Raw genomic sequence first — 15,169 nt, forward strand, 5'->3', positions numbered from 1 at the left:
AGTAACTCATAGAATCATAGAACCGTAGAATCATAGAATAGTACAGCACAGAAAGAGGCCATTCGGCCCATCGAGTCTGCGCCGGCTCTTTCGAAGAGCAATCCAGTGAGTCCCACTCCCCCCGCTCTTTCCCCATATCCCTGCAATTGTTTCTCCTTCAAGTATTTATCCAATTCCCTTTTGAAGGCTACTATTGAATCTGTATCCACCAGCCTATCAGGCAGCGCATTCCAAATCCTAACCACTCGCTGCGTAAAAAAGTTTTTCCTCATGTCGCCTCTGGTTCTTTTGCCAATCACCTTAAATCTGTGCCCTCTGGTTCTCGACCCTTCCGCCAATGGGAACAGTTTCTCTTCATTTACTCTATCTAAACCCTTCATGATTTTAAACACTGTGGGGAACGATGTAGGCTGAGTGAAAGGTTCGCAAATGTCTATTATTCAGGTGATCCGCTGTAAATATTTTTTAACATTTTGGTCTCAGCATGTGGCCGATACTCGTGAGGCCGTATTATTCCCATCCCTCGTGAGGCCATATCATTCCCATCCCCGCTGCGGGAGGGCCCACACCAGAGGGCCTTAAGAGGCAACCACGTTGCGTGGGACTGGAGTCATGTTTGGGTCAGACTGGGTAAGGGTGGCAGATTCCCTTCCCTGAAGGGCATCAGTGAACCAGTTGAGATTTTAATGAAAAAAGGGGCCAGTTTTCACAGCCCAGCCCACAAATGATCAGATTTATTGAATTCCATCTCATAACTTTGAAATGAACACACGGTCTCTGGGTTACTGGCCCATTACTGTGACATTTCTCTCCATCCGAGGCAGGCAGTCACCTCGTCCCATGACAAATTAAACACTAAATTAACTAAACCTGTACAAGAATTCAATTTTTGAAACGTGTTATCCCCCGTAATGTTTCGCTTTAGTTTATATTCCAGTTGACTGCACAGCTGACAGACATGCACATTTTTACTTTGTGGTGAATGTTTATTTTAATGCCCTTGCTAAAATAGCAGGCACAGGGATGCGCTGCCAACGCATTAAGTGATTGCCACGTAACCAGACCTCTGTAACTTGAGTTTTTTTCCCTGTGTTCATTTGTGGGTGAGTTTTGGCTGCCCCTCCGGACCCGAGCCGTTCACTTCCATTTCCACTTTTTTTTTCTCCCCCCCCTTTTTAACTTCTCTTCTCTCTACCCATCCAAGACCCCTCTCTCCCGCCGTCATGCCTCCTTTCGTTTCTCCCCTCTCGGGTACTCTGCCCCCCCCCCAAATCCCGACACCAACCCCTTCAGTACTTGACGACATTATCAAGAGGTTTATATATTTTTGAAACAAGTAGACTGTGCTGTCCACTAGAGAGCGCTGTCAGCTCATGCTGCATTGCAGTGGCCCAGTGAGCATGTCCCCTCCTCCTGAAACCTGTGGATTCCTTTCCACCTCACAGTGCTGGTTTGACTGTGTTTTACCCAAGTACTGAAATACTACCACGATCCTCAAAAGTGTAACACCTTCGACTGTCTGATTTTAAACAAAATACACAGCTCCCAACGGCAGGTTTAACCCTGTATAATTTCCCTGTAATTTACTGCCGATATTTAATCATAACTTCATAGGGCTAAAAATTGAGGGGTGCTAATAAATTAGCTGGAACTTGAGTGGTTGCACCCCAAGAGGGAAGCGGGGCGCTACTGGTCCCTCTTGGGGCGCTGCGAGGGTTTATCGCGGTGCATCTTCTCCATGTCACGCCGCGGTATTGCAGGCCTTCCTCCCCTTCTTAAAGGGGAAGGGCATTGCGCAGCACAACCCGCAGCCCAGCTGGGCCACCAGGGATCGGGAGTGCTGAAAAAGAGCCCGGCACTCAAGAGAAGTGCCAGGCTCATGGAGCGCAGCCGGCACTCTGCGCGGGGGGCGCGGTGGCCGCTCAGGAGGCCGGGGACGGGAGCGGAGGCAGGTGCTGGCAGGCGGCCAGCAACAAAAATGGCCGCCCCGCACCTCACCTTTAAATAGCGCCTCCCCGGCCGCAGGTAGGCCCCCCCGACCCCGCCGGACATAGCGTCCGGCGGTAAGTCAGGGGGCGCTCCCAAAGATCATGGTGATGATGTCATCGCTGGTGGCGCAGTGCCCCGGGGCACTACCAGTTAGCGTCACTGCTAACCTCCCGCTGAATTTTGTGGGAGGTGCGGGTCACGCCCGGGCACTAGTTGCTTTGCGCCCCATTAGTGCCCTCTTACGGGAGGTGCAAAGCAACCCAATTTTTCCCCCCTAGAGTCATAATGGCACAGAAGGAGGCCATTCAGCCCATCGAGTCCGTGCCGGCTCTCTGTAGAGCAATCCAGTCAGTCCCATTCCCCCGCTCTATCCCCGTAGCCCTGCAAGTTTATGTCCCTCAAGTGCCTATCCAGTCTCCCCTTGAAAACATTGAGTGTCTCCGCTTCTGTCGGCAGCGAGTTCCAGGTCCTCACCACTCGCTGCATAAAAAAGTTTTCCCTCACATCCCCCCTGTATCTCTTGCCCAAAACCTTAAATCTGTGTCCCCTAGTCCTTGTACCATCAACTAGTGGAAACAGCCTTTCCCTGTCTAGCCTATCCAAACCCGTTATAATCTTGTACACCTCTATCAAATCACCCCTCAACCTCCTTTGCTCTAATGAAAACAAATCCAGCTTCTCCAACCTGTCCTTGTAGCCAAGATCCTCCTTCCCCGGAACCATTCTGGTAAATCTCCTCTGCACCCTCTCAAGGGCCTTCACATCCTTCCTATAGTGTGCTGACCAGAACTGGACACAATACTCCAGTTGTGGCCTAACCAGCGCTTTATAAAGGTTCACCTCGGTAAAGCTCATTTTCCAAGGCTATGTCTAACCTGAAACTGTTTAACAGAGCTGAAAATTTATATAGAAGACACTGCTGAGTATTTTGTCTGTTGTTAATAACTTATCCATCTCTAACTAAAGATAGATTAACCCTGTTGTGTGGCCTTTATAAATGGCTACTAAGAGGCGCAGTCAGAATCGAGGACAAATAATTCAAATTGTGACTCCCCCACTCTCTCCGCCAGTGCACAATCATTTTTATCTGCACGCTGCATAAAGGTAACATTCAATATGAGACAGCAGCAGTGATTTTAAAAAGTCTCCGTCAGGTAGTTCTGGTCCCTCGTTATTGGAGTCCTGTGCTCTGGAATATTTTGTCCTGCCTGCTCTGTCCACTTCCCCCTTTCCCCTCTCACGGTTTCCCTTCCAAATCTCACAAAAGAGAGCCCGTGTGCTGCAAAGGCCACCATTGAGAAATATTCTTGTATAGAGCTTCCCTGCAGGTCTTTACAGTGCCTGAATAAGTCGAACTCTGTTTGTTAATCACATGGGATTCTGACAGTGTTTGGGGATCATTGTCCATTTTACCTTGAAAACTGACATCCACTGACCTTGCTATAAATATTGTCCCGACTTGCAAGATGGATAAAATAGTGCTGACTTTTTTGTTAGTTGATATATATCTATATTCCAGGCACAATATCACATGCGCGAAATAAAATAAAAGCGGTGGAGATTTAAGGCATCACCTGGGTAATTATTTGCATCTATATCCGAGCCTCCTCTCAGTGAGAAGCCAAATCCTGCCGACACCACGTCAGGCGCCCATATTCCCTTCAGTTCTTGGAAGGATTTCGGGTGGAGTCCAGTAGCATGTCCAAGGTAAACGAACACTCTTCCATTGCCATCTTCACCCGCAAATGGTGCTCCGACTGCTATATCTGGAGAGACATAGATGGTCCGTTAGCATTTAACTCAGCTGTCGTCACAAATTATGCCAGAGGGCGGATTTTAAATAAATAAAAATACAAGAGGCTCCAATGGGAAACCCATGTTGCTCCTTTAACCCAGTGGTGCTCATGATATGACCCAATTCTAACCCATTTCCCTTTCACCTGTTGTCCCACTCCTTAGTACGGCTCAATGTATCTCTGGACTTCGTTTGCAGCCCAGTCGCTTTCGGGTTCGAGATGGAATTGGGAATCAGACCTGTTCGAAGGATTGAGATTCAGGTCTGTTCCAAAAAACCCACATGTTCCCAGAGCTGGGATTCGGATTTGTAAGTCAAGGGAAGGCCTCCAGTATAAGAACCGCACAAATATATCTTGCAGTTGGCAATGGGTGGTCGTCACATCCGCAAGTCCTCATCAGGCCTCTGCGGATCATTTTACATAGAAACATAGAAGATAGGAGCAGGAGTAGGCCATTCGGCCCCTCGAGCCTGCTCTGCCATTCAATGAGATCATGGCTGATCATCCAAACTCAGTACCCTGTCCCTGCTTTCTCCCCATATCCTTTGATCCCCTTAGCCTTAAGAAATATATCTAACTCCTTCTTGAATATATTTAATGAATTGGCCTCAACTGTCTTCTGTGGTAGAGAATTCCACAGGTTCACCACTCTCTGGGTGAAGAAATTCCTCCTCATCTCAGTCCTAAATGGCTTACCCCTTATCCTTAGACTGTGACCCCTGGTTCTGGACTCCCCCGCCATCGGGAACATCCTTCCTGCATCTAGTCTGTCTAGTCCTGTTAGAATTTTATAAGTTTCAATTAAGTTCCTCGGAGTCCACATCACGGAAGACCTCTCCTGGTCCCTCAACACCTCCTCTCTGGTGAAGAAGGCCCAGCAGCGCCTATATTTCTTGAGGAGGCTGAAGGGATGTAATCTGTCACCCCCGATCCTCTCTAACTTCTACCGCTGCACTATAGAGAGCATCCTGACAAACTGTATCACGGTATGGTACGGCAGCTGTAGCTCCCAGCGGGTAGTCAAAACTGCCCAACGCATTACCGGCACCCGGCTACCGACCATAGAACATATATATCAGAAACGCTGCCTACGGAGGGCACGGTCCATCATCAAAGACCCTACCCACCCCAGCCACAGTCTGTTCGCCCTCCTACCATCTGGAAGACGCTACAGATGCATTCGCACCCGTACGACCAGATTTAGGAACAACTTCTTTCCCAGGGCTGTCATCCTACTGAACTCCACAAATAAATACTAAAGCCTGCACATCTGCCGATGCACTTTATTATGGTCATATTTATGCTAATATATATGTACAAATGTATGTTGAAATGTTTAAGTGTCCTAATCCAAATTGTACACTCTCGGGAGCCGCAAGCTTACATTTCGTTGTACTGCACTTGTGCACTAACAATGACACTAAAAGTTGATTTGATTTTGATTTGATTTTGAGATCCCCTCTCATTCTGCTAAACTCTAGCAAATATAAGCCTAATCGACCCAATCTCTCCTCATACGTCATTCCTGCCATCCCAGGCATCATTTTGCTGCCCTCTGGGTTTTTTTGTCCTCCAGGGCCTCCGCGAGAAAACCTTGTTAAGCGGCAAAGTTATGCAGTAGGCAGCACACAACCATGATGCTAAGTCCTTGGCTGTATTGTATTGCAAGACACCTCCAAATTGATATAAGCTGCTGAAGTATGGCTTCAACCTGCCAATGGTACGCTCAGTTATGACTCTGGCAGCTGCATGGACCTCATCATGTTGGACAGTCTTGATCTCCCAGCAGCCACCCTGTGCCTTCCCTTTCAGGGTCAAAGGGCAGTGCTGGCCTGCTGGACTGCCTTAAAACAAATGCAGTGGGGCGGCTGCCAGGGAAGTGAGCATTCACTTGCATGATGTGGTGCTGCTGGTCACAAGCAAGCTGCATGTTGGAAGAGTGCAAACCTTTCCTGTTGCTGTCGGTCGCGGCATCGAGTAAGGGAGTAGGCATGGCCGCAATATCTTCAAGGATCCTGTCACTCCGTAAAATTGCAGTACCGCGTCAGATTGCCGCCAGCTGTCCATGGGAAATGGCAGAAAATGGATCGCTCCATCAAACAATGCACCAGTGTCAGCTGTGGCTCAGTAGGTAGCACACTCGCCTCTGAGTCAGAAGGTTGTGGGTTCAAGTCCCACTCCAGGGACCTTAGCATATAAAGCTAGGCTGACACTCCCGATGCAGTGCTGAGGGAGTGCTGCACTGTCAGAGGTGCCGTCTTTCGGATGAGACATTAAACCGAGCCCCCGTCTGCTCTCTCAGGTGGACGTGAAAGATCCCATGGCACTATTTTGAAGAAGAGTAGGGGAGTTATCCCTGGTGTCCTGGCCAATATTTCTCCCTCAACCAACATAACAGAAACAGATTATCTGGTCATTGTCACATTGCTGTTTGTGGGAGCTTGCTGTGGGCAAAGTGGCTGCCGCGTTTCCTACATTACAACAGTGACCCCACTTCAAAAGTACTTCATTGGTTGTAAAGGGCTTTGAGACGTCCAGTGGTTGTGAAAGGTGCTACATAAATGCAAGTCTTTCTTTTATGCATCTGTGCACAGCTGATTGCCTATTGTTAGTGACGTTACCAGTGGCAACCTGTAATGATCCAATAGTAAAAAAGGTTTCGGGTGATTGCGACCATTACGGCCACCGGCATTGCAACGCCTGTGATGGAGGTGAGCTGTAGGCTAGGTTGTTGCATTTGGCAGAACTCAGTGACTGCTTGTTTTGTGAAATGAAGCCTCTGCCATCACCGCTCCCGGCACAGCCTCTATCTGCCTATTCTGCTGTGGTGGTGTTGGCCGGTGAGTGCTGTGCACCTGCAGTGCTGCCTGACCAACCCAGCATCTCTCAATTGTTGCTCCTCTCCTTCCAAAAATAATTACCATATCGGGGAATTCCCAATGGGGAAACCCATTGTGTCCTGCCTGATATGGGGGGGAAGAGAGAGAAGGAAAATAGTGGCCCCCCCGACAGCAAGTGGCACAAAGGCAGGTGTGAAAACAGCGGCAAAAGAAAACAAAAAGAAATCACCAGAATCGAGCCGTAAATATGATTTCTGCAAATCCTACGAATCCTGCTGTTGGCTTTTTTATATTATCTTTCACCTTTCCTCAGGCAGCCCTGGCTGTCCCATTTCAGGAACTGTCACGTATCAGGCAGAGATGATGGAGAAAGTAACGTGTGACATCAAGATGTCATTACTGCCTCATTCTGCTCTGCCATTAATGAGCAGGCACTTCCCCTGGCCATTAGAAACATAGAAAAATAGGAGCAGGAGTCGGCTATTCGGCCCTTCGAGCCTGCTCCGCCATTCAATGTGATCATGGCTGATCCTCTATCTCAATACCATATTCCCGCTCTCTCCCCATACCCCTTGATACCTTTTGTGTCTAGAAATCTATCAGTCTCCTTCTTAAATATATTCAGTGACTTGGCCTCCACAGCCTTCTGTGGTAGAGAATTCCACAGGTTCATCACCCTCTGAGTGAAGAAATTTCTCCTCATCTCAGTCCTAAATGTCCTACCCTGTATCCTGAGACTGTGACCCCTCGTTCTAGACACCCCAGCCAGGGGAAACATCCTCCCTGCATCCAGTCTGTCTAGCCCAGTCAGAATTTTAAACGTTTCAATGAGATCCCCTAAGATGGATGTCATTAGGAAAGATGTCGGAAGATAGGGTGGGTGATGTAAGAAAACTACTAGGCACTTGGTCTAAGCGTTAAACAAAGCTTTAATCAACTGTTTTACAACATGGAGATCTAGTTGTGTCCTTCACTAGTTCCTGTTAAAGAATGTCCTGCGCAAGCTGGGCCCGTGCCCGAGTATTTATACTCTCCCTGGACAGCACCACCCGCAGGCCGCTCAGTTGATTCATGTCAGTGGGTGCTAAAGTGGGTATAGTTTCGACTCAATGGAGTTCCTGCCCATTTGCCACTCCCAGCCACCCAATTTATGCCACTGGCCAGGAGTAATAAAATCCAGGCTATTCAAATGTGATGGGGCATCATACTTGGCTACCTCAACGGCGATATCACAGCTAGGCCCTATCCTGTCCTCTCCCATTTACTCACCAATAACCGGCTCACTGATGCTCAGTTTGGGTTCCGTCAGGACCACTCGGCTCCAGACCTCGTTACAGCCTCGGCCCAGATACGGATGCAAGAGCTGAATTCCAGGGGCGAGGTGAGAGTGACTGCCCTTCAAATCAAGGCAGCATTTGACCAAGTGTGGCACCAAGGAGCCCGAGTAAAACTGAAGTCAATGGGGATCAGGGTGAAAAAGCTCCACCGGCTGGAGTCATATCGGGCACAAAGGAAGATGGTCGTTGGATAGGGATGGGCAATAAATGTCGGTCTTGCTATTGACGCCAATATCCCGAGAATGAATAATTAAAATTAAAAAAAATATATATATACGCATGAACATATTCCAGAAGGGATTACTCTACAGCTCCGCCCCCCACTCCCGCTATCCCCACTCTCTAGTGCAAAGAGACTGAGGTCAACTGTAGTGATTCCATTGCAGCGCTGGCTGAAATCAATAAACCAGATATTGAACCTCGGACCTTCCTAGACTTTATGGCTCAATTATACCTGAGTAGTGGATTGAATCATTAAGGGACTCTCTAGTCTATAAATTATGGTTAATGCCCACTTTAAAATAGCAGACTAAGGAATGTTTTTGAAATGCATTAGGAGTGCATACACAATTAGTAATTGTAGCCTTTTATATTTGTATTAAGTGTGTGAGTTTTACCATAGACATTAGAAGGGTCAGGAGTGCGAATTTTGTAAAAATTTACCCAACAACATTGTCAAATACTGTGTGATATCTTGTCTGGTTCATTACCCTTGTATCCATCGTAATTGAGGTCCCCAATGGTGGCTATTGCACTGCCAAACCTGCCAAACTTGTCTGTCCCTGTGAATGTCTGTGGTGGCTCTTTGAAGAAGCCAGGCTGCTCCTGTAGATAAACGTAAACCCGTCCGACCTCGTGCAGTTTGCCATCCAGTCCACGGCTCATAAAGAGAGGTGCTCCGACTAAAATATCGTCTTTTCTACACAACAACAGACAGAGGGACATATAAATACTGGCATCTTCTTTGTCAGCAATTACATAATAATAATGAATTTAACTGAATTATTAACAGGCTTTCTGTTAGCGTCAAGATTATACGGATAGTTAAAAATGAACATCTGTAACTTGGTAGGATTTTCTGAGTAACACAATGTTCTCTGGATTTTTTTTCTCAGTTTTATCCTTCCCCTAAAGGGACTGGCTCATGGTGGGTACAGATCCAGGACATACTGGGGTAGAGTTCCATGACATATTGGGGGACAGTTCCATGGTATGTTGGGGTACAGTTGCATGGTATGTTGGGGTACAGTTGCATGGTATGTTGGGGTACAGTTGCATGGTATGTTGGGGTACAGTTGCATGGTATGTTGGGGGACAGTTGCATGGTATGTTGGGGTACAGTTGCATGGTATGTTGGGGGACAGTTGCATGGTATGTTGGGGTACAGTTGCATGGTATGTTGGGGTACAGTTGCATGGTATGTTGGGGTACAGTTGCATGGTATGTTGGGGTACAGTTGCATGGTATGTTGGGGGACAGTTGCATGGTATGTTGGGGTACAGTTGCATGGTATGTTGGGGGACAGTTGCATGGTATGTTGGGGTACAGTTGCATGGTATGTTGGGGGACAGTTGCATGGTATGTTGGGGTACATTTCCATGGTATGTTGGGATAGAGTTCCATGGTATATTGGGGTACAGTTGCATGGTATGTTGGGGTACAGTTGCATGGTATGTTGGGGGACAGTTCCAAAATATATTGGGGTACAGCTTCATGGTATGTTGGGGTACAGTTCCAAAATATATTGGGGTACAGCTTCATGGTATGTTGAGGTACAGTTCCATGACATATTGGGGTACAGTTTCATGGTATGTTGGGGTGCAGTTCCATGACATATTGGGGTACAGTTCCATGGTATGTTGGTTTATGGTTCCCTGGCATGTTGGAAAATGTGACTCCTTCACCTTCAAACAGTATCTGAGAACTGGGAGTTATTTAGTAAAAGGTGAAAAGTTGAACAGCTACACCCAATAATGCACATTTGATTTGGAGTTCACGTGGCCTTTTAATACCTAATAGAATGTAGAAATTATTACTTTAATCTCTAAAATACTACTGCCAATTTCTTGTGGACAGAGGAACCAGTAGAATACTAAAAGTCAATCAGCCTCTTGCCTAAACAAAACCACCAGGATTTAACCATCACCAAGTATGTTATGAGCATCAACGTCAACCCAGGATTGCTATTGGCAAAGTAGCCTAGTGCTTATGGTACTGGACTAGCAAACTAGTAGGTCATGAGAAGCTGCTGGGTATTTTTTGTAAAAAAGCCAAAGGTTTCATTAATGCCCTACAGGGAAGGGAACCTGCCACCCCGCCTAGGCTGGACTCCAGTCCCACACTATGTGGATGAGTCTTAATGCTCTTCGGGCAACAGGGGGCGGACAACAAATGCTGCCTCGCCCAAGAACAAAATGGGAAAGCACATTGATCACCTGGTTTTACAAACGTCGGGTAAAACCAGTTACTCAATGGTACTCACTCTTCCAGTAATGGTCTACCACCTGGGTGGGCAGAATAGGATAATCGGAGGGTAGGTCAGTGAATTACTGCCCCTACAGTCAATGTTTAACATTATAGCAGTCAGATGTGATAAGAACAAATGAAATATCTTCTCCTTAAGAGCACTGGTGCATTCCTGTTTTATTTTCATTCACAGGATGTGGGCGTCGCTGGCAAGGCCAGCATTTATCGCTCATCCCTAATTGCCCTTGAGAAGGTGGTGATGAGCCGCCATCTTGAAACGCTGCAGTCGGTGAGGTGAAGCTATACTTCTTTGTAGCGGTTTGGTACAACTGAGTGGCTTGCTGTGCCATTTCAGAGGGCAGTTAAGAGTCAACCGCATTGCTGTGGGTCTGGAGTCACATTTAGGCCAGACCGGGAAAGGACAGTAGATTTCCTTCCCTAAAGGACATTAGTGAACCAGATGGGTTTTTATGACAATGGTCACCTGAACTGATACTAGCTTTTTATTCCAGATTTAATTAATTCATTGGATTTAAATTCCCCAGTTGCCATGGTGGGATTGTGAACTCACATCTGCTGGATCAGTAGTCCGGGCCTCTGGATTACTAGTTCAGTAACATAACCACTATGCTACCGTGCCCCGCAGGATGAGGCTCTAGGCCTATGCTTACACAGCATTCTGGGAGGGATCACTTAACTCTTTTGCTTCTGGTCTGCACTTCACCACTGGATCAAGCTCCTCTCTCCTCTCGTCACCAATGGCACTTCCCCCCCCGCTTTGGTAAGAAAACAAGGTGATGCAGAGAGAAGGTCCACAAGGTTGACTCCTGGTGCCAGAGGAATGAGTTGTGAGGTAAAATTGAAAAACACTTGGACTCGCCAGCTCTGAAAGCAGGCATCTGAGAGGTATAGGGAGAGAATTCTGAAGTAAGCTGGCCGAGAGCTCTGCCACTGATGATAGAGTAGATTTGGTGGGGCGGGGTGGGGGGGGCGGCGGGGGTGGTTGAGTGATCACACACAATAAACCAGAGTAAGAAGAGCGGAGGGTATGAGCGGGGATGTAAGCCTGGAGGAGGTTATGAGGTATGGTGGAGAAGGGACCTTTAGAGAAGGATAAGAATTTTTGAAGCTAATGCGCTCAGAGACATGGAACCAAAGGAGGCCAGTCGGACAGGGGAAATAGGGGAATGGGTCTTAGTGCAGAGACAAGTCTTAAGACTGGAGGCGAGTGCACTGAGTCAGACAAAGAACACCAACCTCCAGAAGGGGAAAAGTCAGCTGGACTCCTGAAGATGGGGTAATTAATTTTTTTTTAGCTCGGCCCCCTTACACAGGAGGCTCAGGGAGGGAGCTGCATCGGGGTCTCCAGGCTGAGCTGGGCCCCTCCACCCCAATGGCAGCCAGACGCCAGAGCTTCCTATAGCACGGGGCGGGAGGGGGTCCGAGAGGCACCTGTAGTGGTACAGATGCCCATCAGTCTCATAAAAATGAGATGCCCGCCCACTGACCCTGCAAACATCCAGCACGGTCACCGCTGGAGGACGCCAATGGGTAACTTCCCGGAGACAGACTGGATCCGGGTCCCGGAGGCAGACTGGATCCGGGTCCCGGAGGCAGACTGGATCCGGGTCCCGGAGGCAGACTGGAACCGGGTCCCGGAGGCAGGCTGGATCCGGGTCCCGGAGGCAGACTGGAACCGGGTCCCGGAGGCAGACTGGATCCGGGTCCCGGAGGCAGACTGGATCCGGGTCCCGGAGGCAGACTGGATCCGGGTCCCGGAGACAGACTGGATCTGGATCCTGGTTACTGCCAGAATCATATTTGCGGGGCCAATACCCAGACAAGTAATTTCGACAAGTGGCAGGAGGTGATCTTAACAATCAACCCACGGAGAACTTCAGACCTTCACTGTAAAGTGTCAAATAATTTCAAACTTACAATGGTAATAAATACCTCTAAACTGCCTCCGAAACCTCGTTGTATAAAAGCAACACAATGGCTTCACTGAAACTGGCCTGATATCAAATACATCGGCAGCAGTGATCCCTTGAATCTGCCTGTCCAGCTTAGAGAAAATCCAGCAAATATTTATCAATTTACTGCATTCACGGGCAGGCTGCTTGCTGTTGATAACAACCAGCCTTCTTTGGAGCAGAAGGAGTTATAATAGAGTGCAAAAAAAAGCCAGTTCATTGCATAGGGCAGAGTAATCCTTACCCATCATTGTTTATATCCAAGGCAGCCACCGCATAGCCAAAATATGCTGCTACCTGCAAATCAAAACCCATGGATTGACTAACACAGTAAATCGGTTTCATTGGTTGTCACAAATGTGTTTCAGTCTTGAGCACTTACATCCGTCACCATGGCAGGCGTGAAATTCTATTTCTACTTTAAATGACATAGCAATCGAATATTTGCTGAATATTTCTATACTCACAGTGCATTCAAACTCCGCAGGTTGAGTGTGGAGCCCCAACCACGCCACACCAACACTGAAGTTGCGTGGTTTAAACCAGGTGTGAATCAGGTGGGAAGGCCTGACCTGACTTCGAAATGAAGTGGAGTGAGCTTTCCCCATCGAGGAAGTCAATCTTGCCTCATTCCTGTGGTCAGACAAGGCCCTGACACTAGATTCAGGCTGCATTTACGCTGTGACTCCCGTGTCTGTGTGAAACAAAACCACTTTAAAACGACATTACTTGTCGTGTAAATATACCCTCAATTCTCACAATTCTTTCTTGCTAAGAATCCTGGGTACGTTAGGCAACTATGTAAAGGCTACCACATGACATCGCTTCCATTCATTAAAAAATGTCACTTTAATTCTCCGCTCCACTCCCACTCTGACCTCTCCGTCCTCGGCCTCTTGCACTGCTCCAACGAAGCTCAACGTAATCTCGAGGAACAGCACCTCATCTTTCGATTAGGCACTTTGCAGCCTTCCGGACTCAACACTGGCCCATAATTTCCGGCCCCTTGCGGGTGCATATGAGGTGCGTATGTGCCCGTAAGGGCCACGCCAATTCCGGGTTTTCGCACGCGCATCCCCGGGAAAAGGGCGTCCGCGGGCAGAGAGTTGGTCCATTTGTTTATATGCAAATGGACCGACGCCTGTTTCAGGTCTGGGCACCGCACAACGATTTGTTTTGTTTTTACCAATATGGCGGGTGGTGCACTTCTGGCTCATAAAGAACGTGCACTTCCTGCCCGCCATATTGGAGGCTTAGGAGGCTGTTTAGTGCCTGAAAAACAGGCTGTGTGTGGCTGAATTTCTAGGCCTCAATATCTTTGCTCACACATGACAATGGACTGCAGGCACTGCTGGAACCTGTGTTACTGTAGTTCAGCATCTTCAGAAAGGGCCATCATTACATGATAAAAAGAGAAATTGTCACGGCAACCAGAGGGAACTAAATTAGTGTGCTCTGCTCAGAGAACCAACACACAGCCAGGAAACATTCCCAATAATGGAATGGAGAGAACAATGAGTAAAGGGACAGAAGGAATAATCTGACGAATAGGTTAACACCCACCAAGGATTTATCTAAATATATTTAGCCATTCTGATAAAGTCTGTAACCAGAAACTTCCTTTTCTTACAGGAGCGGATCTTCATATTGCACTAGAGACACTAATCTGCCCACATATGTAGATAACAATAAACATCACCTCTTGAATCCTTTTCTCCCAATTTTCCCCAATCCTCTCTTAAAGGTCCTGACTATTGCTGAGGGACAGGTCCAAAGGTACCAGCCATTCTTTATGGAAGGAAAAAGAAAGACAGACAGACAGATATTCTTTCTTTATGTGTGAGGCCAGACAGTAAGTAGGGGCATTCTATTTTCCCATGATTATTTGGTCATTATCACATTGCTGTTTGTGGGAGCTTGCTGTGTGCAAATTGGCTGCGTTTCCCACATTACAACAGTGACTACACTTCAAAAAGTACTTCATTGGCTGTAAAGCGCTTTGGGACGTCCGGTGGTTGTGAAAGGTGCTATATAAATGCAAGTCTTTCTTTTTTTCATGTAGGGCAAAACAATTGAGCCTGATCCCAACATCCATGTCGTTGCACTTTTTCATACAAGGTATTAAGGGATATGGGGCAAAGGTGGGTATATGGAGTTAGGTCACAGATCAGCCATGATCTCATTGAACAGGCTCGAGGGACGAAATGGCCTGCTCCTGTTCTTATGAGTCACTGAATAGTGATTAAACATGAGAACTCTGATCCTTTCCCTATCCAGCCCAGAAGCACTGACACCTATTGTACCCTGACAGCTGCTTTAGTTGAGATCAGCTAGCTTCATACAGACCAGGGGTCAAACCTGGGACTGTTGGACCTCGAAAGTTCAATGCTGTACTGTGTGGTGCAGTTACACACTAAGCCACCAGAGGGAGCTTTACAGCTATCCAATACGGTGCTTTGTGTTAAGTCAAAAAATAATAAAATAATCTTTTGCTCTGCAGCATAACTTAGATGATTATTGCTTAAATCTATGCATAACATCTGTGGAAAATCAGTTAACATGGGTGTTTAGGTTCAATATAATAGGAAACTCTGAAATTTAACAGGAGGGACAAAAAGTGTAGAGAAATCGGAGCTGCATGTAACAGGAATGAACAATTGGGAGGCGGTAATGAGTCACGCATCAAAACCCAGATACAAATTTGCCTTCAACAAAAAAGAAAGAACTTGCATTTATATAGCACCTTTTGTGACTTCAGGAAGTCCCAA

The 15,169-nt window shown here is 47.3% G+C and overlaps 1 protein-coding gene across 1 annotated transcript in view; it reads right to left on the reverse strand.

Annotated features, from left to right (window-relative positions):
- Window positions 1-15,169, reverse strand: part of LOC147101075 (integrin alpha-8-like) — a 135,281-nt gene that overhangs the window by 51,562 nt on the left and 68,550 nt on the right. Inside the window, exons 11-13 of the mRNA XM_085966230.1 lie at window positions 12,646-12,698; window positions 8,673-8,881; window positions 3,564-3,755 (exon numbers count right to left, since the gene is read on the reverse strand). Of these exons, the coding sequence (XP_085822356.1) occupies window positions 3,564-3,755; window positions 8,673-8,881; window positions 12,646-12,698 (454 nt within the window). The remainder of the gene's footprint in view (window positions 1-3,563; window positions 3,756-8,672; window positions 8,882-12,645; window positions 12,699-15,169) is intronic.

The sequence above is a fragment of the Somniosus microcephalus genome, chromosome 24 (assembly GCF_052327205.1).
Source record: "Somniosus microcephalus isolate GS21.2 chromosome 24, FLI_Smic_1.0, whole genome shotgun sequence".
In the NCBI taxonomy this organism is placed as follows: domain Eukaryota; kingdom Metazoa; phylum Chordata; class Chondrichthyes; order Squaliformes; family Somniosidae; genus Somniosus; species Somniosus microcephalus.